The sequence below is a fragment of the Diplotaxodon limnothrissa genome, linkage group LG19, assembly GCF_057381915.1.
Source record: "Diplotaxodon limnothrissa isolate DT_005_m linkage group LG19, D_limnothrissa_male_GT1.1, whole genome shotgun sequence".
Lineage (NCBI taxonomy): Eukaryota > Metazoa > Chordata > Actinopteri > Cichliformes > Cichlidae > Diplotaxodon > Diplotaxodon limnothrissa.
The window spans coordinates 24,094,494-24,121,793 of NC_140614.1; the positions used below are offsets into that span (position 1 = coordinate 24,094,494).

Below are 27,300 nucleotides of genomic sequence, written 5' to 3' on the forward strand. Positions count from 1 at the left end.
GCGGATTAATTTGGGTATTCTGCGCCGTGGTTGTTTGTTTATTTAGTATTTTGATGTCACTGCCAGTAAAATGAAATTAAGACATCAACACACACACACACACACGGGGTTCTTTATCGCTCGCACGCAGCTAATTTAGTGCTTTCTCTAGACAGGCTTGTTTAGAAGCAGATCTTTTTGAGGCGAGACAGTAAATTTGCTGTGCGCTTTGGAGATAAATATACGTGCATCTGCATTGATTTATTTCTTTTCTTTTATTTCTTTACACTGCTTTGGTTCTTTTGTGTCTCAGTGTCAATCAGATCGGTTTGCTTAAGGTTATTTACCTGCAAAGCAAAGAAAAGGGGAGAGGAATTGGGTTCATGTGACAGTATGCCCTGATAATATCCAGGAGATTTCATGGTGGCAGCTATCAGCGCAGCAGTGAGAGGTGATTTTGAAGCTGTCACAGTAAAAAAAGGACAAGCGACATATCGCTTGAATGTATTATTATTATTATTATCCTGAAACTGTGCTGCACATACTTGTATGAAATGCCACACATATTATTAGCATGCAGAGAATGTGCTGCTGCATTCAGCAGATTAATTCAACCACACGTTGAGTGTTATTTTTCAATTCAAAACAGCTCCCAGTTGTTTTAAGTATTCTGGAGTGAGCGTGATTCATTCCTTTGTATGCCTATTTATGGGTTATATAGAAAGAACAGATTCTTTGTCATGAAATAGTGGCTGTAATACAAACCCACCAGCCACTTCATTAGGTACATGTGGCTTTACTCCTTTTTGCATTCAGAGCTGACTTAATTCTTCATGGCATAGATTCAACTGGATGCTGGAAACATTCTTCAGAGGCTTTGGTTTGACGTGATAGCATTATGCATTTGCTGCAGAAATATTGCTTGCACATTCGTGATATCAATCTTCCATTCCACTCCATCCCAAAGTTGCTCTATTGAACTGAAATCAGGTGACTGTGGAGGCCATTTGAGAGCAGTGAACTTACTGTCATTTTCAAGAAAGTAGTTTGAGATGATTTGAGCTTTGTGACATGGCGTGCTATCCTGCTGGAAGCAACCATCAGAGGATGGGTACACTGTGGTCATACTAGGATGGACATAGTCAGGGACAACACTTGTGTATGGAGTGGTGTTTAAACAATGCTTGACTGGCACTAAGGGCCCCAAAGACTTCCAACCTTTTACATCACCAGCAGCAGCTGGAACTGTTGTGCTTTCATGTTGTTTATACCAAGTTCTCAACCTATTATTCTAATTACTTACAGAAATCAGCAGAGCAGGTAACATTTTCCAGTGTTTTATTGGCTAATTTTGGTGAATTGTAGCCTTAGTTTCCTGTTCTTTAGATGGCAGGAGTGGCAGTGGGTGTGGTCTACTGCTGCTACAACAGAAGACCACACACACTGCTTCAAGGATTTGATGTATTATCCCTTCACAGATACTCATTTGCATACCTTTGTCGTTATAAATGTACTTTTCTAAGTTGCCTTCCTATCAATATGAAGCAGTCTGGCCATTCTCCTCTGAGCTCTGAAATCAACTAAGCACTTCTTCAGACTTGAGCTGCAATGCATTGGGCTGCTCCCACCTGAGTGGCTGATTTGTATTAACAAGCAGCTTAAAATGTGGCCTGGGGGTGTATTTTATAAACTACTTTTAGACATTTTAGGCAACCACGTGTGTTTATTTAATTTTTAAAAGCCACACATTATATAACTACACTGTATTTATGGGCTAAACAGTTGCTTGGTTGAATATAAATTACATAATTACAGAATCATAGAAATTATCAGCGGCATAGCACAACAGCTGCTATGTAGCGTTTCTCATGCCAAACATTTCCTCCTGACAGAAGCCTCTTTTTCTACCTGCAGGAGTTCCAAAGAGAGGTGATTTTGAGAGTAACAGTCCTCAGGCCTGCTATGGTTTCCTACCTCCTTACATTCTCCCGCTGTCTTCTTATGTGTGTGTTCGGTTGGTTTGTTGGAATTCAGACCTGACGGCGCCTTGAAAAGATTATTTTTGCTCTGAGCACTTAACCTCTGAAAATTAAAAAAACAAAAAAACATTAGCCTGGAGGCTATAGCCTGCAGATGGGTTACAAATGAAAGAAATAGTTCAGTATTGCAGCTCAGCATTCCTCTCATGTTAGTTCACTGAGTGTTGAGCAGAAGCTGGGAGGGGATGAGCTCAGCATTAAGACAGCATGCAGTGCTAAACAGCTACCCTTCATGTGCCAATGTTTAAAAATACAACTACTCTCTTGTTTTATCCCTAAAAAGCAAATGTCAAAATTAGAATTTGTGATATCCTATTTATGCACAGTACCCTGCAAAAATACAGGGAGTGCAGAATTATTAGGCAAATGAGTATTTTGCCCACATCATCCTCTTCATGCATGTTGTCTTACTCCAAGCTGTATAGGCTCGAAAGCCTACTACCAATTAAGCATATTAGGTGATGTGCATCTCTGTAATGAGAAGGGGTGTGGTCTAATGACATCAACACCCTATATCAGGTGTGCATAATTATTAGGCAACTTCCTTTCCTTTGGCAAAATGGGTCAAAAGAAGGACTTGACAGGCTCAGAAAAGTCAAAAATAGTGAGATATCTTGCAGAGGGATGCAGCAGTCTCAAAATTGCAAAGCTTCTGAAGCGTGATCATCAAACAATCAAGCGTTTCATTCAAAATAGTCAACAGGGTCGCAAGAAGCGTGTGGAAAAACCAAGGTGCAAAATAACTGCCCATGAACTGAGAAAAGTCAAGCGTGCAGCTGCCAAGATGCCACTTGCCACCAGTTTGGCCATATTTCAGAGCTGCAACATCACTGGAGTGCCCAAAAGCACAAGGTGTGCAATACTCAGAGACATGGCCAAGGTAAGAAAGGCTGAAAGACGACCACCACTGAACAAGACACACAAGCTGAAACGTCAAGACTGGGCCAAGAAATATCTCAAGACTGGTTTTTCTAAGGTTTTATGGACTGATGAAATGAGAGTGAGTCTTGATGGGCCCGTGGCTGGATTGGTAAAGGGCAGAGAGCTCCAGTCCGACTCAGACGCCAGCAAGGTGGAGGTGGAGTACTGGTTTGGGCTGGTAGCATCAAAGATGAGCTTGTGGGGCCTTTTCGGGTTGAGGATGGAGTCAAGCTCAACTCCCAGTCCTACTGCCAGTTTCTGGAAGACACCTTCTTCAAGCAGTGGTACAGGAAGAAGTCTGCATCCTTCAAGAAAAACATAATTTTCATGCAGGACAATGCTCCATCACACGCGTCCAAGTACTCCACAGCGTGGCTGGCAAGAAAGGGTATAAAAGAAGAAAAACTAATGACATGGCCTCCTTGTTCACCTGATCTGAACCCCATTGAGAACCTGTGGTCCATCATCAAATGTGAGATTTACAAGGAGGGAAAACAGTACACCTCTCTGAACAGTGTCTGGGAGGCTGTGGTTGCTGCTGCACGCAATGTTGATGGTGAACAGATCAAAACACTGACAGAATCCATGGATGGCAGGCTTTTGAGTGTCCTTGCAAAGAAAGGTGGCTATATTGGTCGCTGATTTGTTTTTGTTTTGTTTTTGAATGTCAGAAATGTATATTTGTGAATGTGGAGATGTTATATTGGTTTCACTGGTAAAAATAAATAATTGAAATGGGTATATATTTGTTTTTTGTTAAGTTGCCTAATAATTATGCACAGTAATAGTCACCTGCACACACAGATATCCCCCTAAAATAGCTAAAACTAAAAACTACTTCCAAAAACATTCAGCTTTGATATTAATGAGTTTTTTGGGTTCATTGAGAACATGGTTGTTGTTCAATAATAACATTATTCCTCAAAAATACAACTTGCCTAATAATTCTGCACTCCCTGTATGGTGATAATCAACTGCAGCTCAGCGAAAATATGACAAAAAAAATCTCACTATTTGAACCCAATAACGATGTAAGTAGACCTAGTTTGGGGTATGGACAGACTTCTGGCAAATACAGTTTGTAAAGAGTAAATAGTCTTATAAATGTTTCCTGTTCCAGAGTTTGTCATTTGATTCAATCAGAAACAGAATCGTTTGAATCATATTTGCTCGAAGCAAAGCAGCTTTGCTTTTTTACATCATGAAAACCCAGAAGGACTTTTAATTTGGGAACAATGGCATTTGTGCATTTTTATCAGTTGCAATTGTATAATAATGGCATATAAATACACTAATCCAGCCTATTTTGGTTATTTTTTCAGGCATTAGAAACCTTTGCTGGACGTAAGTATGCTAAATATTCTGCGGAAGTTATTCTAACATTACTGAAATCCAAATGTAATTCTTGACTCATTTTCGCCTCTTTTCTGTCTTTGTTGATTCTGTGTGAAGGGTTTGATGGAGAGCTGGTCGGATGTCAGCGGGAACTATTGTCATAACCGGAGGAATACTTGCCGGAGTGATACTGCTGTGCATTGTAGCAGTTCTCTGTTACTGTAGACTCCAGGTATTACTGTGCACGTTCATGTTTCTTGGTCTTTTAGGCAGTTTGCTCTTCACCCAAAAGCTCTTTTTACATTACTGATGTTTACTGGCTTAACAAACTCAACTAACTAATCTAGTTTGTGACCGTGTGCAATGAACTTGCAGTCTTATTGTCTTTGAAATACTTGCTTCAAAGATGGGCACCACTCGCACTCAGCTGGCATCTTAAAAGCCAGTGAAAAAATGGCAAATTGACACAGTCTGCTATTAGTCTGCAATTAAGTAGGGTCAAGTTGGCAGTTACTTGCTATCTGTTTGATATAATACTGTGATAAATTACTGCAAATCTGTTGCCATCTACATGCACAGTAATTCACACTAATTGGAAATTCGCATTAAATTGCAATCAGAGTCCAGACTGAACTTCTCAGGCTTGAAACAGAAAGGTTTCCACACATAGTGTTGTGTCCAGGATTTTAATTTACTAGCAAAATATCATAGACGCTAGCCACTTGCTTTTATTAATAAATATAACCACAAGGCAGAGCTGGTTGCCAAACAAACAAGTTGGTAACCAGCTGGATGAAGTCACCTTATCCAAAGAGACCCATTGCAGACTAGTTGCACTTGTTGCCACATATTGATTTAGCTGATTGCAATCTGTGTGCGTTTAAAAATTAAGATATAAAATTCATTTCAATGCAATTTTATTTACATAGTGCCAATTTAAAGCAACAGTCAGCCAGTAAGGTAAAGACAGACAATTATAGAGTAAAAAAACAAGAAATTTAAATCACCAGACAACCAACCAAGTTGGCAGACTTCAAAAAGTAGTAACAGGGATGAGTACTCAGCTGTCTGACCGTCCAGCTGTCATTGTCCATGTCCACAACAGAGTAAATTCTAGGCTTCAGTCATATTGCAATAGTTAAAATAGAAACAATCAAACAAACAAGCAAAAGTGGTTGCTGTGAGATTGAGGTTGTCGAGCGCTCAACCTGGAGGCGACCTACTTCCAATCGTTCCCTAAATTTGCCAAAAATTCACTTCAGTCACCGGGCAACTCGAGGATGTTGCAGTCCTATTTTTAATCTAGTGAGACTGAGCCATAACCCAGTCTAATTGTCTGCCACCTTAACATGGTTTTCCACATTCTGTCTCATTTATGTAACATAGCACTCTAGTACCAAGTCACAGCTGGATCTGGTTACAATAAAAGCAGATGTGGTGGCCAGAGCAGTCAGTGGTTTAACATTTGCACAAAGCACAGTGCAGACTGCCCTTCCAAAGCCTAGTGACAGCTGTCTGAGTATACTGTCAGTCTTTTCACCTGCCTCTGAAAAAAAACTACTTCTAAGTATTCCCACCATGTTAAACTGAATTTTGTTTGTCACTGTTCATATTTCGATTTTGATATCACAACTTTATTTTGCTGTGATAAAGCAATCAGAATCACAGAATGTTTAAGAAGACATCCAAACCCTTGTTCTTCTTGCTCACACCCTGGTGCCTTCTTTGTCATCCTCCTGCAGTATTACTGCTGTAAGAAAAATGATTCTGAGGTGGACGTGGCCTCCATGGCAGGACCGGATCCTCTCGCTCACTTTCCATGCAACGCCTGCAACGCCCTCGCCATGGACGGCACTGCCATCACCCCCGTCTCTCTGGATCAGCTGGATTCGGGTTCTCACCACTGCCCCAGCTGTTCACCGTACACCCTGCGCTCGGGACTCACAGACGACATGCGTAACGGAGGGGAGCGTCTCGGCTTCCATACTTACTACGAGAACCCGTCTGTATCTCTTCCCCTGTCGGTTCACCCTCAGAGCTCCTCCCCTCTGAGCTACTGCAGTCCCTCGGACACGTTTCCTCCCCCGCCGCGCTCCTACAGCACTGACGTCTGACCTTTGCTTCACTGTACAGGCACACACACACACACACCTACAGCGTCTAGCACATGCCCTTTTGTTTGAGACTAACTTCAGGTAATTGATTAGAGGACAGCACTATTATACACACATGCCCATATTACTGTACATGCCCACATAATTTGAAGGGAAGTGACCCATAAACTAAGCCTACTGATAGAGCCCCATGGTGGGTGACAAATCTGGGCATGATCTGCAGCAGGGAAATATTACATAAAATTGGCCACATTACTCTTTAAAAAAACTCATATTTTAATCTTAGTACGACTTTTACTTAAACAAAAGCTATAAAATGTATAAGTACCATTACAGTTAGCATCTCATTGAGCCCGGTCACACATGATAGTGTTTTTAGTAAATGGCTCAAAGGTTGGAGCTAGTCTACACACTCTATAAATGCATCTGGGGCAATGAAGTCATTCAGGTTACATATGATCAGGGACACATAACAAAGCTTTTAGTACAGAGTAAGCTCAGACAGTCCCCAGGTAGAAAAACAGGCGAGGTTTTGGGGCGTTAAAGTCATTTAGGCTACGTTCACACTGCAGGTCTTAATGCTCAATTCCGATTTTTTGATCAAATCCGATTTTTTTTGTCTGCTCGTTCACACTACAAATAAAATGCGACAGCAAACGCGCTCTAGTGTGAACGCTCAAAGCGGCCCGCATGCGCAAAAGAAGATGTCACACACAACGCGCTCTGTTTAGACCCAGAGCAACAGTATTGTTTGACTGATGGCCCTTAATATAAAGACTTCGGACTTCACGTTTCCCAATTTTTGCTTTAAGTTATTTTGTTATTTACATAATAATGTAAATAACCTAATAATGATCCTTATTGCTGTTTAAGAGAGGAGCGGTGCTTCAAAGATAGCTGCAGATTTCTGTCAGAATCTGCAGATTATACAGTACAAATAAAATGTTTACGTTGTCTTCCCAACAGTTTCACTGACATCTACACTGGATGGCCAGGAAGCGTTCGCGATGTCTTCTCGGGCGCTGATAATTGGCTTCAGTCTTGTGTCGGTGACGTAAAAGGCGGATTTAATGCGACTTGACCGTTCAAACAGCAGTCGCTTTCTAAAACATCGGATATGTATCGGATTCGGTACCACATACGAAAGTGACCCAGATCGGATTTGAAAATATCGGATTTGCGCCGTTCACACTGTCATAGCATGATCGGATATGGGTCGCATAGGGTCAAAAAAATCGGATTTGATGCGCTTTCGCCTGCAGTGTGAACGTAGCCTAAGTCATTAAAAAATTGTGACATATAGAATTTGTTTTTTAATTTCTGTGAAGTTTTGTGAATGTAATTATGTAATTTATAGAGAAAAAATGCATTCAGTTAGACAAGAAAAGGCTTAGTACTAAATTACAAACATGTTTTATTAAACTCAGTGGAAAAGCAGGACATTATTTGCAAATTCTGCAACTATAAGTCATTCGGCAGTTATTTATGGCTCAGGACCTCAGTTGCATTAGATTAGATGAACACAGAGTTTATGATCTCATGTTCAGCTCATTCTCTGGCAAATGCATCCTGGATGCAGGGATCTAGTAAAAACCACCATTTTTCCGGCAGCAGACAAATGTCAGCCTAATCTGAAGAATGACAAAGTTACATAAACACACATAGATATAGTGCTGCATCTATCATTCACCCTCAATGTGATTAAGATTAACCACATAAATACCTTTCTGTTAGGTGTGAGCACTTTGAATATATTTTTAGCAGCATTTTCCACTCAATAAATCAAAAGTGACTGCTGATGACGAGGAGACAGAGCTGAGACACACGAAGAAGGCATGCGCAACCCCATATTTGAGCATCACTTCAGTTATTCTTATTCTTTTCTCCAGTTTCTCCCTTTTTCCCTGTGTCACAAAGGATTAATGGTAGTGTGAACCTCTTACCACTGCAGCTTACACTACATGAGGGCTAACAGCTATATAACTAATGGAGCTTAACTGTTTTTATCCAGAAGAAAGACCTGACGAGCGAAGAAGGAACTACAACTTTTTAAGCCTTTTTTTGTTCTTCTTGCAGATTACCAGAAAGTCTGTGAGAAAAGTGTCAGTTTTGTCTGTTTCTGTTTTCACTTCTGACATGAAATTGCCATGAAACTGAAGAGAGTTTGTTCCGCAGTGTCTTCCATAGAAGCTGATGTATTTACCTTTTCTGTGCTTACAGATTGTGACGTGTGAAAGCAGATTTTTAGACGTGCGATAAGCAGAAAAGAGAGATGCTGTACCATATTTAATGATCTTAAAGCTTAGGTTTTATATCTATATATGAGCCATCATATCTGCTACAGTACAGTAATAAGATGCAGTGTTATTGCAGTATATGCCTGAATCTATATATTTTTTAAGGAGTATTGTCATTTTTTTGTGAGGGATGTTCGGGTTTAGATGTATTTCAGTACTTTTCTCTTCAGTTTTGGCTTCTTTCTGTGTTCCTGTGCACTCCTGACAGCTGCACAGGAACACAACTGTGGAAATGGCAACTCAGTTTAAACATAAATTGTGCTAGAGGTGTGAAAAACACAGGAAAATGTGTGAAACAGTGATGTTGAGTATTATTGAACATAGGCTATTATTTAAGATCTAAACTATATTTATTCACTCTAATGTCACATTGTTTTCACTGAGCTCTAAGCTTCATTATATTTCCTTATTTTCTTGATCTTACAGACTCGTTCAGACGTACGTCCTAAATTTTATGCAGTACTGTGGAAAAGTCTTGAGCCACATGTCATTTCTTTATAGGAAAATGGGAAATGGGTGCAGGGATGTCATGAAACATACACCGACATACACAGAAATATAGTTTATAAGGCAAAGAAAAAAGTTTGTAAAATTCTAGCAAGCCCAAAAGTGCATTTTTGGGTATGACCATTTTTACTCTTCAACACAGCCTGAATGCTCTTAGTCAGCTTTCTTGTAATTTCTTTGAGAAGTCTTCAGGAATAGTTCTCCAGGCTTCTTGAAGAACATTCAAAGCTCTTCTTTGGATGTTGGCTGTTTTTTATTTCATTCTCTGTAGGTATGATCCGTTATAGTAATAGCAGTAAGTCCAGGCTCTCGGTAGTCCAACCCATGACTGATGACCATAGGGTACTTTTCAGCGTTCATAATTCCATCAACTTTAACAAAATCCCCAACACCGTTCACTGAAATACAGCCCGAAACCATGACAGAGCCTTGCTGTGTTTTACAGATCGCTGTAGAAACTCCTGATGACCTGTTTCTGCTGATTTTCAGTCCAGTTCTTGTGTAATTTAGCATATCTCACCCTTTTCTGCCTGTTTGCCTTCCTTTAAAATGACTGTTCATCTGCTATTGAACTGCTACTTCTTCTTTTTGTCCTCTGCTTGTCCTCTTTCCTCTCATTTCTCAAAGACACACTGCACATCATGCTGAGGTATGTAGTTTTCAGGAAGTCGCCCTTTGGTAATCACCTTGTTTGTGCACAAATAGTATTTTAAGCCAGTCAAACTACCTTTGGCATTTTTTGTAGTTTCAATAAAATACATGAGAAAATAATTTTTTATGTTTTTGCAGCAGACTTCTAATAACAAAGTGCCTAAAGATACAATTTAATAATTGGTTCTTTGCTAATTTGTCTGGTGCGTATAGACATGACACTGGTTCATTGCTTGGGTTAGGTGCCTTTTTTATGCTTGTTTAATTTATAGGTCAGTGTTAAAAAACATTCCTCTGAATTTCTCATGATCCGGCGCAGGGAGTGGACTATTGCTCAAAACTGGTTTAAAAATACCAACAAGTCTGCCTCCTTAGAAGCTAAATCCAGATAATGGAGTGCTGACTTAAGACTTTTGCACAGTATTGTATGTAAACTGCTTTATTTTTATTTTTAAATGTCTTTGTCAGTTTAGATGTTCACTGAACACTGGCGTTCACTGCCACCTACCCAACAAATATCCCCTTAGTCTGATGACAGTGGCTCAGTGTTTGTGCTCACAGGTTTGTTGCACCATAATGAACACAACTGTTGTGTCAGAACTTAACTTTTATTTTCAGGTTACTGTTTCTGTATTTAAAAAAAATCACATTCTGCTATGACCTGAGGAAAATCCACAATGTTTCACATAATGTTCCTTTTTTTCAGGAGGAATAAATATGTAGATATCTGCATATTCTTATGGTCTGTCTTTTTCACACAGTGACTCAGACAGTAGATACACAGGATTATGAAATCGGTTTCTGTTCATAGAAGAAGAAAAAAACAGAAAAGAAAAGAAAACCACAGACGTACACGTCAAGAGTCTGGACACAGCTTCTCATTTTTAGGTTTTTCTTTATTTTCATGACTATTTATATAGTAGATTCTGACTGAAGGCATCAAAACTATGAATGAACACATATGAAATTATGTAGTAAACAAAAAAAAGTGAAATAACTCAAAATATGTTTTACATTTTAGATTCTTCAAAGTAGCCACCCTTTGCCTTGATTACTGCTTTGCACACTCTTGGCCTTCTCTCGATGAGCTTCATGATATAGTCAGCTGCAATGGTTTTCACTTCACAGGTGTGCCTTTTCAGGGTTTGTTTGTGGCATTTCTTGCCTTTAAATGGGGTTGGGACCATGTTGTGCAGGAATCAGGTTGGTACACAGCTGACAGGCTTATTTGACAACTGTTAGAATTCATATTAAGGCAAGAACCAATCAGCTACGTAAAGAGAAACGATAATCCACCATTACTTTAAGAACTGAAGGTCAGTCTGGAAACTTTGAAAGTCGCAAAATCCATTAAGCACTACGATGAAACTGGCTCTGACTGTGCAAATCAGGCCTTTATGGTCAAATAGCTGCTAAGAAAACATGACTAAGGAAAAGCAACAAGCAGAAGAAATTTGTTTGGGCCAAGAAACATAAGGAATGGACATTACACCAGCGGAAATCCAAGCTTTGTTCTGATGAGTCCAAATTTGAGCTCTTTGGTTCCACCTGCTGTGTCTTTTTGCGACGCAGAAAAGGTGAACGAATGGTCTCTACATGCATGGTTCCCACCGTGAGGAGGTGTGATGGTGTGGAGGAGCTTTGCTGGTGACACTGTTGGGCATTTATTCAAAACTGATGGCACACTGAACCAGCATGACTACCGCAAAATCCTGCCATCCCATCCAGTTTGTTTAGTTGGACCATCTTTTATTTTTCAACAGGACAGTGACCCCTACGGGCTGTGTAAGGGCTATTTGACCAAGAAGGAGAGTGATGGAGTGCTGCGCCAGATTGCCTGGCCTCCACAGTCACCTGACCTAAACCCAATCAAGGTGGTTTGAGATGAGACGGCAAAAGGGCCAACAAGTGCTCAGCATCTCTGGGAACTCTTCAACACTGTTGGAAAACCATTTCAGGTGACTACCCGATGAAGCTCATCGAGAGAATGCCAAGAGTGTGCAAAGCAGTAATCAAAGCAAAGGGTGGCTACTTTGAAGAATCTAAAATATACAAAATGTTTTGAGTTATTTCACACTGTTTTGTGTACTGCATAATTCCATATGTGTTCATTCATAGTTTTGATGTCTTCAGTGAGAATCTACAAGGTAAATAGTCATGAAAATGAAGAAAAAACAGAAAGTCCAAGCTTACTGGTAGTGTAGAGCAGGAAATGCTGATTGAAAAAAAGCCACAGAGGGGGAAACAAAAAAACGTAACTAAACATATGCAGTAGATATTGGCGTATATTTACATGGTTTGTTGGTCTGTCTTTTCCACATGGTGACTCAGACAGTAGATACAAGATGTTGAAATCAGTTTCTGGTCACAGAAGAGAAAAAAACAGAAAACCACAGACGTACATTAGAGCGGGAATTGTTTTTGTTTTTTTTCTTTAAAGCCACAAAGGGGAAACAAATAAAAATTACAAAATTCAGATAAAGAAAGGTAGTGAAACACTGAAGTTTAAAGAAAGGGAAGTGAAACTTTAAAAAAGAAACCGGTCTGTCATCAAGAAAGAGAAGATAAAAACTGAGAGGTTTATAATGCAAGTTAGGAATTAAGAGAAACCATGCATCATTACATGAAAGTGACACCGAGACCGTGGGGAAAAAGAGGGCGTCGAACGCAGAATCATCTTTGTTATTCTTTGGTATTTGAGTGCTTTACCTGCTCGACCCGTTTCATACCCTGTCAGGCTGCTTCGCCCATGACAATAATAGAGCGACAGGTCTCTGTCACGCCAACACCTGCGGATGACAGATCGCAAATACGACATCATTTACTCTTTAAATACATAAGCAGGGTCTGGCAGCTTCACACAGCACCTCTACCTGGCAAAGAAAAGTGTAAAGGGGGAGAAAAAAGTAGAAGAAAAGATGACTGGAGTGAATTTTTAAAGAGGTTTGAAAGCCTAAAGTGTGAGAGAAAAAAAATTTATAGCGTGAGCTTATTTTCACCAGATAAATTAGAGTGAACTAGTTTGAAAAGTTCGGCTCCAAAAACACGTTTCTTTTTTTGTTCTTCTGTATATGTATACGTGTGTGTGAGAGAGAGCATGGACACGTGAGTTGCTAAGAAAGCAGAGCTCTGCTGTGGGTGTGTGTAAGATTGTCTTGTTGTCACACTCCCTCTCAGGTTGGTTGTAAACCCTGTTGAACCTGTTACCGCCCGAATACCTGTAACACTGTTTTTCCTGAAACAGTAGGCAGTTCTGACTGACTTCTAACAAGGATTTAAGCAGAGCTACATTTTACCTTTGGCGTATTATTCTGTTGCTCACCTTTGGACTATAAACAGACTTTCCTTATCCTCGAATGACTTGGACTTTAACCTGATATTTCCTGTTTATGCTCAAATACTGGACTTGCAACCATCATCACTGCAAGGAAAAAGAAGGTGACTGCATCGCTATGAACCCGCTTCTTTAATTCACTTAAGAGACAGATTGTCCTTCAGGCCTGACGGGATCCGCATTACTTCTCGTGGGTCTGTTTAAAATTGGAACCTCGACGTGCAAAAGCTCTGACTGTTTACATCTGATTGAGCGGAGGCAGCTCTCGTAGCTGCATATTTGGACAAGATGATGGAAGAGGTGTCCATGGTCAATGCTTACGATGCCCATGCAATCGAGCAGATGAGCGAGGAGGAGATTTTTGCCTGTCTAGAGTCTGAAACGGGACCTAAATTCACAGTAAGTTTCTTTTTCTTTCAGTTTGTACACTTAGTGACAACAGCTGAGCTATTTTTCTTCATAATTCAGCAGTGAAGTAGTAGAACATGAGTCTACATTTACTCAAGTACTGTCCTTAAGCAGATTTGTACTGCCTGTGTGTATTTCAATTTTTAGATGTCTACATTTTAGAAGAAATATTACACATTTGGCTGATCTATCCAACAAGGCACTACTTTTATCCTCTACAGCAACAAAATTCTTCTTACTCGTTAATGCATATTAACAACCTATTAATATAAATGATTATGTTAGTAGATTGTAACACTCACACACTCATTTCAAGTTGCAGATTATCCTTATTCGAATGTTGATTAGGAGCAAAGCATTAAATGGGTGTAGTGCTGCTCTTAGCTTGCCTCTACGGGCCTGTTTGGATTTGATCTTTACAATATTTCTACATCTATTACACGAGCAACTGGCTAAACGGTAGCTGCAAGTACAATCACAACACATAAAACATTCCTTTGGATGTTTTATGGATGGATTTTAATTTCAGAAAAAAAAGGGAATGATTTCTGGTTGTTCATTTTAGATATCTGAGATATGGAAATTGCCATTTCAGACTTCCCTCTACTATTATTCCCTCAGGCATTCTAATTTGATCATTTCCCCATGTGCTTATTTTATCTTATCTTGGTGCTATCTCCTTCTGGATCTCTTTCTTGGGCTCGTTCTTGATTTGTCATGCTCATCCCTCATCCGGCACAATATCTGTGTGGAGGAGATAGCTTTCTTCAGCTCACTCAAATATGACAGTTTTTCTGCGTTGTTATATTTAGTGCATTTTGACTCTCTGCCATTAGGTACCAACAAAGAAAGCTAAACTGAAGGAGTGCCGGCTTCAAATAATGGATGACGAGGAAGACACTTTGGACAAATATGTGGTGGGGGATCTTTGTCTCTAAAGTCAGTCCTAACATTCTTCTTTTGCTGTGATAAGTGCTCGGATCAGGTTCAAGTTATTTTCTTATTCTTTATCTAAAATGTCTTTTTTTTTAAATGCTGAGACTTTGATAGATTGTTTCTGTGGTTTGCAGAAGGAAAACCGTCAGCTTCAGCAGGCCAGCCTTCGTCTGGAGCAGGAAAATGACAATCTGGCCCACAAATTGATCACCAGCAAGGTGGCCCTGAGGAACACTCTAGACAAGGTACAATTAATTACTGCCCTTTTCAAAAGGGTAGCGAAACCCCACAGGAAATGAATAAAGTGTAACCGTAATAGAATAATATATTTGGCGTTCATTTTACATTTCATTAGAATAGCACAGTGATTTTTTCTTATTGTATTATTATTAACTTCTGGTATTGTGCATGGCCCTGCAGTTATATGCTACATCGATATAAAAGTTTCATTCACAATGAAAGCATAATATCCTGAGCTGACTGCTGCGATTGTCTCTTTGCAGGTGGAGGACAGAGTGGACGAACTAACCAAAGACCTTATGGAAACTAGACAGCAACTGCAGATCACAGAAGAGGAGAAAAGAGGGAAAGAGGAGGAAGCTGCCATGGTGAGATTTAAGTTATTCATGCTTCCTCATAATCATTAGAGATTTTGGTATTTAACTGCAGGCATAACTGAGCGAAGGAATGTTATCTTTCATTATAGCTGAAGGAAGTGTTTCGGAGAGAAATAGAAAAGGCCAAGCAGAAACTCAAAAGGTCGTCTGGTATCATTGCAGACTACAAACAGGTACAGAGAGTTTCTAAAATCGCTACATTTCTTCTGCTGATGTTTTGCTTAATTATGTTAAAGTCGTGATCTTTGGCTCAGATCTGTTCTCAGCTGACAAACCGCCTTGAAAGCCAGCAAGCCGCCCACAGAGAGGAGATGGATTCACTTAAGGTGAGGGTAGCACTCTTCCTTTGGAGCTTTGCTGTCATCTCTTCTTCTTTTATCTCACCTCTTGCCTCCGCCATGCTTCATCTCAAATCCTGTTGTTGTATAAAATGCTTTCAACCTTTCTATTAACTCATCAGTTACTCAGATTATCTATTACATATGTCACGTTTGAGAGAAAAAAAAAATCTGTATCATTTAATTTTTGCTACACTTTTTTTTTTCACATCACAGAGTGCAATAAAAGCTTGCTCCCACTGTCAACACATCATGAATTCAGATGAAACGTCCGATATAGGTCGGGACTCAGAAACGGCTGCGCAGACGGAAGATCAGAAAGTGACTGAACAGGGCGTGGAGGAGAAGGATGAAGATCCCACGCTGGAGGAGCAGAGGAGGAGGGAGCAGGAAAAGGAGCTCCTCAGGGCTCAGATTGGGGAATTGGAAAAGGAGCTGGTCCAGACCAAACTCCAGATGGTGGAGGCCACGTGCAAAATCCAGGTAAGACCAGTGAATCAGACCGGACTGGACCATTCATAGATACATATCTTGATTAAATCTCTGACCTTCACAAATATCTACAAGCATGTAACCAAAACATGCACAAATTGTCAGTGTTTTGCAGATAAGAGGATATCTGGATATATGTCAGCCAATAAATGGCAACAAAATGCAGCAAAGAAATGTTTTTGTCATAACATGGGTTAGTAGTAGTTTTACACTATAAAATATCTCTCTCAGTTTGCTTCTTGGTCACAGTTAAGAAAAATCAAGGAAGATCTGGATAAATATTGGTTGCCACCCATCCAGCTGTCCATCCATTTATTTTCTTCCGCTTATCCAGAATTGGGGTGAAGTGCTAGCAGGCTAAATAGGGTTTTTCTTTTTTCCCATTTCCTGCTTGGGGATACTGAGCCAGTTACAAATATGATGAGATTCATAATCCTTCCACCATGTTCTGGGGTGTCTCCCTGGATAGATGGATAGACGTGGCCGGAAAACCTGATGGGAAAGTGCCCAGAAGGCATCCTGATTAGCTGCTCAAACGACCTCAACTGGTTTTTTGAGCATAGGGTGGAGAGAGATCAGTGGCATTCAATAAAAAAAAAAAAAGATTATTTTATTTTAAAGTGGTCATTAGCATGACTGTGAGCTCTGCTACTCTAGTGCTGCATTAAATCTGGCTTTTTATAGGGAATATGTTGACACCTGACCTCTAATAAAGCTGATATGATATTTTTACTAAGCATAAGCCCCTGAAGACAGACAACAGGACCAGGTTCTGAGATATTGTCGCTGTTCCAGTAAAACAGGTTTGACAACACTGGAAACTGAAAGTTACAAAGGAACATTTTCAGGAAGAAGTAACAGAAAACAGAGACTTCAAAAGCTGACGGGAATTACCCCGGATCATTTTTGAAGTCATTTGCTTCATAAATAACACAGAAATAACATAATGGGATAATCCTGACGAATGCTTCAAGATTCATTACTTATTACTTTATTACTTTTAAGTATTAAAGTACTCTAATTACATATCTGGCATGCTTAAAATAGGCATATAAATAAATTGCATTACTTCCACAATACATTATCATAATTCTACCATATTTAATATGTGTGTTTTTGTGAGCTTTTGAGATTTCTAAATCATCTGTGCAACTTTTTTTCCTGAAAAATGTAACTAAATTGTGCAAAAAAAATGCTTAATGTAGCAAATATGATGCAAATTCAAACTCGCATGTACAAACTTTGGTCAGAAGGTTCGGTAAACACTGCAGTTCCAAAAAAATTTAATTTTCTGACAATTGTTTCATGGTTCAGGATTTACAGGGTTGAAGTAATTCATAATGGTGTCCAGTTAGTGAATTATTTAAAACTAATCATTACAGTTAAATTCAGGTATAACTCTGACCCATAATAGATTAAAAACTTGAGTGTTAATTTGCCAATAATCATATGAATTGGCATTGTTATTTAAAACTATTAAAAGTATTTTGATAATGTAAATTAAAAAAACATAAGTGCATATTTAGTAAAAACATAGTAAAATTAATTGCACAATGCAGTATTTGCAGTCATACATCTGTGTATCCTCATGCAGGAGCTGGAGCACCAGAAGGGAATCTTGACCAGTGATCTGCAGGAAGCAAAGAACAGCTGGATCAGCAAGGCCTTCACCTCGCTGCGGACCTCCAGCGAGGGGCTTCACAGTCTTAACATACACAAAGCCGGGACTCACACAATGGGTTGGAACGTCCACAGTGCCTCCCTCTCTGGATGGAGCCCCAAGAAGCTATCGTGGCCTCACAGAGTCAATCGAGAAAATGTCTGAGAGCTTGGACTGTGAATGCGCAGTTGACATAAAACTGGACACTAGAGGGGGGTTATACCTCTGCTGAAGTATGACTTTATTGCCTGAGTGATAACCAAAGACTGTATATACAGAATGATTTAAACCTGTACCTGCTGATTCCTAATTTGTGCACTAGATGGCAGTCAAGACACCATGAGCTGAGGAGAGTACCAGAGAGCACTGACAGTTGATATGAAGTAGGGACTTTCTTGGCTTTGCTGATTTTGTCTTTACTGATAAGTTTCTTTGCATATTTGTAAATCTGTGTGAGTCTCCTGGAGACCAGTATTTTCGTTTGTGCCATAAATGCACCATTAAAGAAGTAACCACTTCAAAAAAAATTCTCTTTCATGACGTAAGGAAACCTTAATCAGCATGCAGTAATTCATAACTGTTCAGTTCTTATAAGGAATTTCCTGTGCTGTGACTTCTCTTCCTCTTTCGCAATGACCTCTTTGGCTTTTATACCGCGATCAGCTGCGAGGCGCTCAAATACACAGGGGAGGCGAGACTGTGAAGCAACTTGTTATTGCTGTACTTTGACACAAAGACAGGTGTAGATCTGCAAGGAAAAGGGCAAAGGACAAGGGAATAACAGAAGAGAGTAGTATTTAACTTGGGCCCGGGGTTGGGAGTTGACTGTAACATTTCTAAAACTACTTTGAAAAACTGCTCTTGGCGAATAATCCCTCCTTTGAAGCAATGAGGGCTGCAGTGTTTGGTGGTGGCTATGTCACTGTGATTCTACTAATTAGCATTGTTGAAAGTCAAGCACTGGACCTGCTGAGAGGAGCTGGAACATCACAGAGTGAGTGCTAGTCTGTGCTTGACTACATGTTTCCCACTTCCACTTATTCTTTCTTTCTTTCATGTTATGTTATAATATTATTCTCAAAGTGATACCGATACAGATATTAAATTTTGTATTTTTCTTTATTCTGTATTTCTGTCAGTGTTTATGTTTTGCACTGAGTGACTAAATCCAGTTTTTCCCTGCCAGATCCCCTCTCCGCTCCCAAGGTGCACTGCTGGTGTTCGAGCTATCCGAATGCGACGCTGTGCACCTGGCCTAAACCACCCCACTTCCCTACCACGCATTACATTGCTACATACAGGTAAGTCTGTGAATAGTTTTAGTGGGTGCTGACCCAAACCACTGACCCCTTTTTAGTAGAAGACACTCTACTTAACAAGTGTCATTAAATAGCCTTTTTTTTTTTCTTAAATGTGTTTATGTGTAAATGTTTGTGTTTACCAGTGAGAGACATAATCAGGCAAGCACCAAGGAATGCCATCTCCTTCCACCCGGCTCTTCATCCTCTGAAAAGGTACCAGTTTATAACCTTAAGAGATCATCTGATATTGGCTGTGCATCTAGGAATTTTTGGATATATTCTTGTCTGTTATGAGCAAAAATCCCTGGATCCTGAGACTGAAATCATGCATCATGCATAGTGTGGAGGGAATTTTCAGTCATGGGGTGACGTTAACCCTTAGGTTTGCGAACAGCCAAGAGAAAGGAGAAGAGGTGGTTTCCAGAATTCATGCAACAAAATTTAACTCATTTAGATAAGTTGTACTATATATATATATATATATATATATGTATGTATGTATGTATGTATGTATGTATGTATGTATGTATGTATGTATGTATGTATGTGTGTGTGTGTGTGTGTGTGTGTGTGTGTGTGTGTGTGTGTGTGTGTGTGTGTGTGTGTGTGTGTGTGTACACACACACACACACACACACATACTGTACTGGAATGATCCACAAACCTGACGGGACAGGCTGAGTTTTGGAAAATTCTTTTCTTTTTTGGAATCATTTCAAGTTTATCTTGTGAGTCTGAGGAAACCAGGGTCTCAGTAATTTGTGATCTGTGGTTGATTACTAATTCTGATCATCTCGAGTGCTCGTCATTTTGTGAATTCCCCAAAGTTTTCTTTCATCGTCTCTCTCTTTTTCTGTTTTTTTTTCTTTTTTTTTCAGTTCTGGATCTGCCAGCTGCCCAACCTGAAGCTTCTTACTGACTACATCATCAACATCACAGCAGTTCATTCTGGGAGAAGCAGCTCCCATCTAACAAGCTTCATGCTGGAGGATATAGGTGAGAAATGAAATTACACAGAATGTGGTCAAACTTCACTTAGCTTCATAACCCAATTCCCGTTTTTATCTAAACAAACAAACAAAAAAACAATTTAAAAAAAATCTGTTCTATGTGTTCAGTGAAACCAGATCCTCCCGTTGATGTCCGGGTTTCCCCTACTAACAACAGAAAGTTGTTGGTTGAGTGGTCTCCTCCACCTACTTGGACCAACTTGGCAATATTCCCCCTAAAATACCAGATTATCTACCAGTGGGAAAACAAGGGGATCCGAAGGTCTGTTAATGTAAGTATGATTTTCATCACATCATATTTGCATAAAAGTGTTGCAACCACAAGTTTTGTAAGCAGCACATCACACTTAACGCTTACACGGATATCACATGTGCAAGTTCAAAATTACCCAAGCTTTTTTGAAGCAACCTCGAATTGCTTTTTTTTGTACTTGTTGTTTTCCTAAAAAAGTTCCCATCGTCTACAGGATCCAGTTTTTCATTTAATCATTTAATCATCAGTAGCTTTTCTGTTTCCTTTTAAATATTACAACACTCATTAACTTGACTTCAAGTGTTCAAAATTGTGTGAAAATATTTTCTCATAAACTGTTTTTAAGATGTTGGTCATGATTTACTGAAATTTAAAAAAAATGTGCATCAGCACATGCTGTAACTGATTTGAAAGTATGACTAATGATGGCAAACACATTTGCATTATTACTAAACTCTTCCATCCACTTTCATGAAACGGTTTATGATTCATCAACTATTTATAAGTCCTTTACTTCTATTTTAATATGTGACTTAAAGTAACCAGTATCTTTTCCCACTGGGCTGACTTGTAGCCTCCTGATGTTAACTATGTGTTTTTTTACACATGTATCCTATATTTTCTCCTCCAGCTGGGTCCTTATGAGAACACCACAGTTGAACTGAAGGCCCTGACCCCAGGGAGGCCATACCTGTTCCAAGTGTGTGCTAGGGAGCTGCTTGGTCTGGGCAAATGCAGTGACTGGAGTATGCCCGTGAAGATCACAATACCAAGAAAAAGACTGTAGGAAGTTCCACTGACTTCCTTTTTTTGTTTACCCATTTCCTGTTAAGCTTGCACTGAAGTAAACAATTTCATTTTCTGGTATTTTAACTGCACGAAAAATGCAAACACAAACTATTTATATTTTGTTTTATTTATTAAAGAGTATTGTAAATGGATATCATGCACACAGTTTACATTTCCAGTTTAAGTCAGTATTTTTTTTATTATTGTTATTTTGTAACAGTGTTGGTTTGTCAAGTCAAAAAGAATAAAAATAAGGTGTCTGAAGCAAATTCTCATTGTCAGTCAGTCACATTTACCACAAGTGGGGTGACAAACTCAGAGTGTCTGATGCCCAGAGTGAAGGATGGTGGTCTTGGAAGGTGCAAATGAAATCTCTCCGGGCTGTAGGCGCCAGGGCCAGGAATAGCAGAGGAATAATTGGGCCTTTTAGTCCTCCCCTGCATGGTGAAGGACGGATGGCGATGACGGTAAATGTCCGGGTTGGTGCTGTTGTATTTTCCTGGTCCGGGAGTTGTGGCGAGATCTTCAGAGGGAGCGCCGACCTTCCTCCGGGCTGAGAAACTGTAGCTGGCACTGGAGGGTTTGTGAGGAATATGATGTCCCAGAAGATTAGGAAGACTGTAACTGGAAGATTGACGAAAACAATATAAAGGTTAACAGGAGCACTGAGTGTGATGTAAGATGGTAAATCTGGTGTTATTCTCTGTTTGATTTCTAAATTCCTCATGCTGTCTTGGGCACCTACTCCCAAGCCCATTCTTCTTTCCTAAAAAACAAAGGAAACCATATTTATCAAAGACTGTGGACTTAGTAGGAAATGGCTGAGGTGGATATAGCAGGCTACCCCCTCTAAATTTAGGAAACAAAGGAGCTCAATCAGACGCTATTAAGCAACAACCTCTGAGGCTGGGAATGATATTCAAAGCAGAAGTGCTTAAAAAGTTGAGGTTCCTCAAATAGCCACTTAACCCTTACTCCGTATTAGAGGCAATCTTCCGTCTTGTACTGTCGAACTTTAGAGCAGAAATAAATATATTTAGAGCCTAGTAACAGTGGCTGCAGGTTTTAATACTCAAGAATGCTCAAGAAATCTGGGCACAATTTTAGATGAATTAAAGCCTAGATTAACACTAAACGCTAACTTGAACAGCGTTTATGGATACTAGAAGGCTTAAGCAAAGGGATCCACAAGCCAAAGGGTGATGTCACAGCACTTTCATTGACCTCTAATCTACCTCTCCTCCTCGCCTTTACCTGTTAGGTGAGGGTACAGCATCCACAGAGCGGTATCTGGTTCGAGCTCCAATGATGTGTGATGGAGGTCTGCGGTGGCCATTGAGGGGCGGAGCCTTCTCTGGACTGTAGGCTCCGGGCCCGGGAGTCTGGAATAGGTCACCTAACATAAAAGGAAACTAGTTTGAAATTATTCCTTTATTTTAGGGGGAAGATGGATGAATGTGTGGATGGACTGATAAATGGATGGATGACTAATGCTTGTCCAAATATCTGACATCAATCACACAGGTTGAATGGTTTTTCCTTCTTTTTTACCTTTACTTCCTGTGCGCCCTCCTCTGCCCAAAATAGAGTAAGATGGCGTTTCCATGCTGCCAAACCGCGTGACCTTTGATCCAACGTGGTACCTCGGTCCTGGGCTGGAATCCACAGAGACCACTGCAAACAAGGCCAAAAACCATCAAAGTGCTATTCCTTTACTTTAACTGCTCCAGCTTAGCATTAAGTACTTCTTTGTAGCACTCCTTAGTCAACGATTGGTCCACTGAGGGCAAGTTTACCAGAACATACATAAATAATTGACAACTTACTGGCACTGCTCATACGACTGTGGAAGGTATATGCTGCACTTCTGGGCTTGGTGAAATCATGGTTGATGTATCCAACTGTAGGGGGCAGGCTGTAGCGTCCAGGGCCTGGGCCTGACAATGAGTAGGTGGAGGAGGAGGAGGATGGTGGTGAAAATGATGCAACAGATTGCACTCCAAGCAGCAGTATAGCACACCCACCGCTCTTTGGCTCCGGCTGCATCGTCTCTGATGATTTCCATATGGAGCTCTTTGACTTATTTTCTATGGTTATGCATTTTAACCTACTTCCTCTGCTTTTTGGGGAATGGATTCTAAACAAAGTAGAAATCTCAAACAAGTGTGGAGCAACGACTGTATAATGCTGTGCAAGATTTCATAGCAAAAACAGTTCAGCTATAATACAGTCCATGTGGATGCAAACACACACACACACACACATACATAACCACACATGCAGGCATACACATTTCTCAAACTGACCTCTTTCTCGAGCAGAGATAATCGGCCGTTTCTTCTCCGCCTCCTCCATAGTCTACCGACCACTTTCTCTCCTCGGCTTTTCTTTTTTGAGTCCACTGTTACTTCAGACACATCCTTTTCTTACTCCTTTTCTTGTGTGGCTCTGTCCAGGTAAGTCTCGCAGGCTGAATTATTCATTATCATGAGGTAAAGAAATCCTATCTTGACTGAGGCCCTGATCTGCACAAACTTGTTGTCAACCTTTTTTTCTCCAAGGTTCCTCAGGACAAATAGTTTCTACCAAATAGACACTTAAAGAGCTCAAATAATTGTTTAGCATGTAAATCTAAATGTGAAGTGCTCTGCTGAAACACGATCTTGAAGTGATGTATAATGATCATGTTGGTAACGTGTAATGTAGTTAATTTGTAACACTATTCCAAAGTATTTGGTTACTGTACTGCAGTATTTGTCTTCACTCATGTATGTATGCTCAAGTGACAGCGTCTCAGTGGACATGCTATTAAAGCGAAGGACCTTGAACATTCCTCTGCAGCATATTGATATCTGAACATTAAACACTAAGTTCTTTATTGAACTTGTAAGGATATTCATGTGAGTACAAATGCTTGCAAATTTTATGTCTGCACTTTTAAACAGGGGGTTCTTCTTATTGACGGGTGGACACAATTTTATTTGAAAAGCCTTACAGGCCCTCTGCAGTATTTACGTATATATTTAACAGCAAAAAAATGTGGGACTGACCAAAAACATTGTTCAGATTCAGATCATTCAGATTTCTTGATGTAATTTTTATTAGTACAATAAATTTCACAACGAATTAGGAATTTTTATCAGCAAAAGGTTAGAGGACCTTTTCTGATTCCCGTTTTCTGCTGCTGTTTTTGTCCTTAAAGTCCATTTTCCCCGATTATTTATGCACTTTAAACTAAGAGTTTTAGTTTTATTTAAATAAATTACAGTATTTCTTCCAAGACATAAGATTTCTGTCATCGTCCCAGGTTCTAGTGTTGCATTTGTTGAGTTTTCGGTTCCTGTTTTGATTTTGTGATTAATTCGGGTGTTTCTAATATTCTTTTTTTCTGATTTCCCTAAAGTTTCCCTGGCTTGTGTCCATATGTCTTGTACATTAGTGCCATTGTCCTTCTGTGTTTACCTGTCTTTTTGTTATTTCATCTATTCATCCATGAATAATGGAGCCCATCCCAGCTGTTACAGTGCCCTGAACAGGCTGTCAGTCGATCACAGGATTTTTTGCCCAAAAAGCACAAACAAAAACAATGGCATTAAGACTTAAAGTGTCACTGCATGAGTGGCTTCTTGTTTCAGCTTATCTCTTAATCTGGTTCCTGTCTTACTTTGATAAATCACATTCTCATGCGTCCTGATTTTATTTTCTTGCTTTTGTTCCCTTCCTTGGTGTTTGTCAGCCCCTCCATCATGGCAGATTGTGCCTACATGTGTCCTGTCTGTTGTGCTCGCTTGCTCATGCCCTTTGAATTTGCCTGATGATTTGGATCCCAAAACGTCTTGCCTTGTGTCCAGTATTTGGTCCTCAGTACTGTGCAAGGAGAACCACAGCACATCAGTATATTAATATTTATATTGAACTTATAAAAGGTTGTGTCAGTGCACATGAGAACAATGGATTTACAGCCACAATTCCCATATCACTGCGGGCCACTGTGGCTACTGAATTAGCACCTAGACACCATCTGAAAAGAGTCAGCTGCGGCAGAAGTTCGGAGTAGGATTTAGCATCTGGCATACACATATAGAGCTCCCCATTGCTGACATTCAGGACCCTGGACACTGGATGCAGAGGTAACTAAAGGCTTGAGAGCAGAGCCATGACCAAGAAGAACTCCATAGTTAAATATTAAGCACTGCTGACTGACTGCTCACAGGCACAGTAACAAGATACTGCTTGTCAGACGAAGATGAATTCACAGCATGACAGAAAACACAACCAGCGTCTCAAGTTTCCCAGATAAACACTGACACCATGTAACAAGCAGGGATCAAAGATGTTACTCGCTGTCGAGCTCTAACATGGATTCATTGATTCGATGGAGACATAAGCTTGTTATTGCTTGCTCTGCACTCTTTCACATGTGCTATTTGTAGATTATACAGCCAAGAATCAAAGGAAAAACATTAAGATGTAGTAAGAGACAGGTCCACTACATGCGTAGCACTTTTTGTTTTTACTCTCAATCATTGACTGCCATGCTCCATGTACGCCACACCTGTTTCTGCTTGTGAACATTTTTATTTTGTACACCTAGTCATTCTGACTCATTTAAGGTGTCTTTCTTTTGTGCTGCTCGACATACTTCATCATCATTCTTGAACACTTGGCGTTTACAGCCCAGCGTGGTTGATGCACATGTTTAATATGTGAAAAACCTTTATTTGTAATCTTTTTATACATGTACAGTGGTCCCTCGCTATAACGCGGTTTACCTTTCGCGGATTTTTTTGGTGCGATTTTGCGTGCTTTTTTTTTTTTTTTTCTTACAGCGCATTGAGTTCTGCGTCCTGATTGGCTGTAGATCATTGTCAGTCAGTCTCGTGCTGTGTCTCCTGTACAGTACAGAATGCGTTCAGCTTGTCAAGTTAACATAAATCTTCTATGCTAGCTGTGTGACTCTGAAGTGCTGTACTGTATGTTTGCAAGTTTTCTCCCCAACAAACACAACAATTTTGACGAAACGTTTTGCACCGTCAAAGGCAACCGCGGGCGCTTTTGGTTTCATTCTATAATACTGGACTTATTTTTCTACGAATGTTTTATCATTGAGAGTTTAAATAAGAGAGAAAAGTGTAAAAATGTTCGTGCCTGTCTGAGAAAAGTGTATAAAGTGTGTAGTGAGGGGTTTTACAGCCTTAAAACATCTATAATAATTGTAAAAAAAAAAATAATAATAATAAAGTTGGCTACTTCGCGGATTTCACCTATCGCGGGTTATTTTTGGAACGTATAATTCCCGCGATAAACAAGGGACCAGTATGCCCACTTTTAATTTATTTTTAATTAATTAAACACCTTTAATGGTTTTTTTTTCAGTCTGGTTTTGTTCTTACTTGCACCAGATTATATATTTTTTATATATTTTTTTTAATTGTGATTTTCTTTGTATAACTTTCCTAATACAATCCACCCATCCATTTTCTATCTAGGCCTGTGGGGGCTGGAGCCTATACCAGCAGGGCAGGAGGCAGGGTACACTCTGAATAGGTTGCAGGTTTGTAAAAAAGCACATAGAGAAAGTCCCACATTTATGCACTGCAGTGCATAAATTTAGACTCACCACTTCTAAAATGTATGTCTTTTGGACTCTGGGAGAAAGCTGAGACTAAACTGGAGAGCAGCCATACAGGCACTAGGAGAGCATGCAAAAACAGACAAGGGCCCGAGCTAGCTAGTGGATTAGAAACTAGGACCTTCGCACAAGGCAAAGATGACACTGAGCCGCTCTTGGCTAATATTTTGTATTCCCGTCAGTCCATCTGCCTCCGCTTTAAAGTACTTTGGGTCAGCTCCATTTTCACCTCTTATGCACTGTGGAGTCAACATGATATGTTATTAAGAATCCATATGATGTCTATTGCTTTGTTTTGTTTTTTATCCACTTAAATTTCCATTTGCATTTTGGTCATCTGATAAGGTGCAGAGTTGTGTTTTTCAGTGCTTGGCGACTCAGACAACTATTTTCCAAACCCTGGGTTTCTGACATCATTTTATAGAACAGCATCAGAGTGATAACAACTTCAGTCATTGTACAGTCTTTACTAACTAAACATAATTTAAGAATTAAAACATAGCTTTATACTTTAAATATGCTGGTACAATTTAGTACAAAAATAAAAGGCAGAGAAATGCTTCCGTACACAAACACCATCACGTCATCAGTCACTTACTGACACTCAGAAACAGAAGAATCCTGAGTGAACCAGTTTGGTATAGTATCCAGCTATATAACAAAGAAGAAATTAGAAATACTGTATGA

The 27,300-nt window shown here is 39.8% G+C and overlaps 4 protein-coding genes across 6 annotated transcripts; 3 read left to right on the top strand and 1 right to left on the bottom strand.

Moving 5' to 3' along the window:
• The first annotated feature begins 4,413 nt into the window (after positions 1–4,413).
• Positions 4,414–6,388, top strand: LOC146612263 (protein FAM163A-like). Its single transcript, XM_085343422.1, has 2 exons — positions 4,414–4,506; positions 6,017–6,388. Exons 1-2 carry the CDS (start codon positions 4,414–4,416, stop codon positions 6,386–6,388), a joined length of 465 nt encoding a protein of 154 aa, XP_085199548.1.
• A 7,077-nt stretch (positions 6,389–13,465) lies between these two features.
• Positions 13,466–17,793, top strand: LOC146612264 (rab GTPase-activating protein 1-like). Its single transcript, XM_085343581.1, has 8 exons — positions 13,466–13,576; positions 14,422–14,502; positions 14,656–14,766; positions 15,025–15,129; positions 15,228–15,311; positions 15,393–15,464; positions 15,693–15,959; positions 17,563–17,793. The coding sequence occupies exons 1-8, from the start codon at positions 13,466–13,468 to the stop codon at positions 17,791–17,793; spliced, it is 1,062 nt and encodes a 353-aa protein (XP_085199707.1).
• A 723-nt stretch (positions 17,794–18,516) lies between these two features.
• On the top strand, positions 18,517–20,979 carry ebi3 (Epstein-Barr virus induced 3). Its single transcript, XM_085343250.1, has 6 exons — positions 18,517–18,622; positions 18,815–18,929; positions 19,073–19,142; positions 19,808–19,925; positions 20,048–20,211; positions 20,824–20,979. The coding sequence occupies exons 1-6, from the start codon at positions 18,517–18,519 to the stop codon at positions 20,977–20,979; spliced, it is 729 nt and encodes a 242-aa protein (XP_085199376.1).
• A 280-nt stretch (positions 20,980–21,259) lies between these two features.
• Positions 21,260–23,336, bottom strand: odf3l2a (outer dense fiber of sperm tails 3-like 2a). 3 transcript variants are annotated; one of them, XM_085343332.1, is made up of 5 exons: positions 23,288–23,336; positions 22,808–22,918; positions 22,539–22,655; positions 22,236–22,377; positions 21,260–21,605 (listed from the first exon to the last, which is right to left on the bottom strand). In XM_085343332.1, exons 1-5 carry the CDS (start codon positions 23,334–23,336, stop codon positions 21,260–21,262), a joined length of 765 nt encoding a protein of 254 aa, XP_085199458.1. The 3 variants fall into 3 exon arrangements, with proteins under 3 accessions (XP_085199458.1, XP_085199457.1, XP_085199456.1); XM_085343331.1 differs by having other exon boundaries at positions 22,533–22,655; XM_085343330.1 differs by lacking the exon at positions 23,288–23,336 and having other exon boundaries at positions 22,533–22,655; positions 22,808–23,027.
• Between the last annotated feature and the right edge of the window lie 3,964 nt (positions 23,337–27,300).

Excerpts from the sequence above, each read along its gene's own strand:
- LOC146612263 (XM_085343422.1), top strand. The coding sequence starts at position 4,414 with ATGTCAGCGGGAACTATTGTCATAACCGGAGGAATACTTGCCGGAGTG. Across the intron at positions 4,507-6,016 it reads TCTGTTACTGTAGACTCCAG|TATTACTGCTGTAAGAAAAA; the intron begins GTATTACTGTGC and ends ATCCTCCTGCAG.
- LOC146612264 (XM_085343581.1), top strand. The coding sequence starts at position 13,466 with ATGATGGAAGAGGTGTCCATGGTCAATGCTTACGATGCCCATGCAATC. Across the intron at positions 15,130-15,227 it reads AAGAGGAGGAAGCTGCCATG|CTGAAGGAAGTGTTTCGGAG; the intron begins GTGAGATTTAAG and ends CTTTCATTATAG. Across the intron at positions 15,312-15,392 it reads TCATTGCAGACTACAAACAG|ATCTGTTCTCAGCTGACAAA; the intron begins GTACAGAGAGTT and ends TCTTTGGCTCAG.
- ebi3 (XM_085343250.1), top strand. The coding sequence starts at position 18,517 with ATGAGGGCTGCAGTGTTTGGTGGTGGCTATGTCACTGTGATTCTACTA. Across the intron at positions 19,926-20,047 it reads CTTCATGCTGGAGGATATAG|TGAAACCAGATCCTCCCGTT; the intron begins GTGAGAAATGAA and ends CTATGTGTTCAG. Across the intron at positions 20,212-20,823 it reads GGATCCGAAGGTCTGTTAAT|CTGGGTCCTTATGAGAACAC; the intron begins GTAAGTATGATT and ends TTTCTCCTCCAG.
- odf3l2a (XM_085343330.1), bottom strand. The coding sequence starts at position 23,027 with ATGCAGCCGGAGCCAAAGAGCGGTGGGTGTGCTATACTGCTGCTTGGA. Across the intron at positions 22,378-22,532 it reads AGGGCGCACAGGAAGTAAAG|GTGACCTATTCCAGACTCCC; the intron begins GTAAAAAAGAAG and ends CTTTTATGTTAG. Across the intron at positions 21,606-22,235 it reads GCTGTACCCTCACCTAACAG|TTACAGTCTTCCTAATCTTC; the intron begins GTAAAGGCGAGG and ends TCAATCTTCCAG.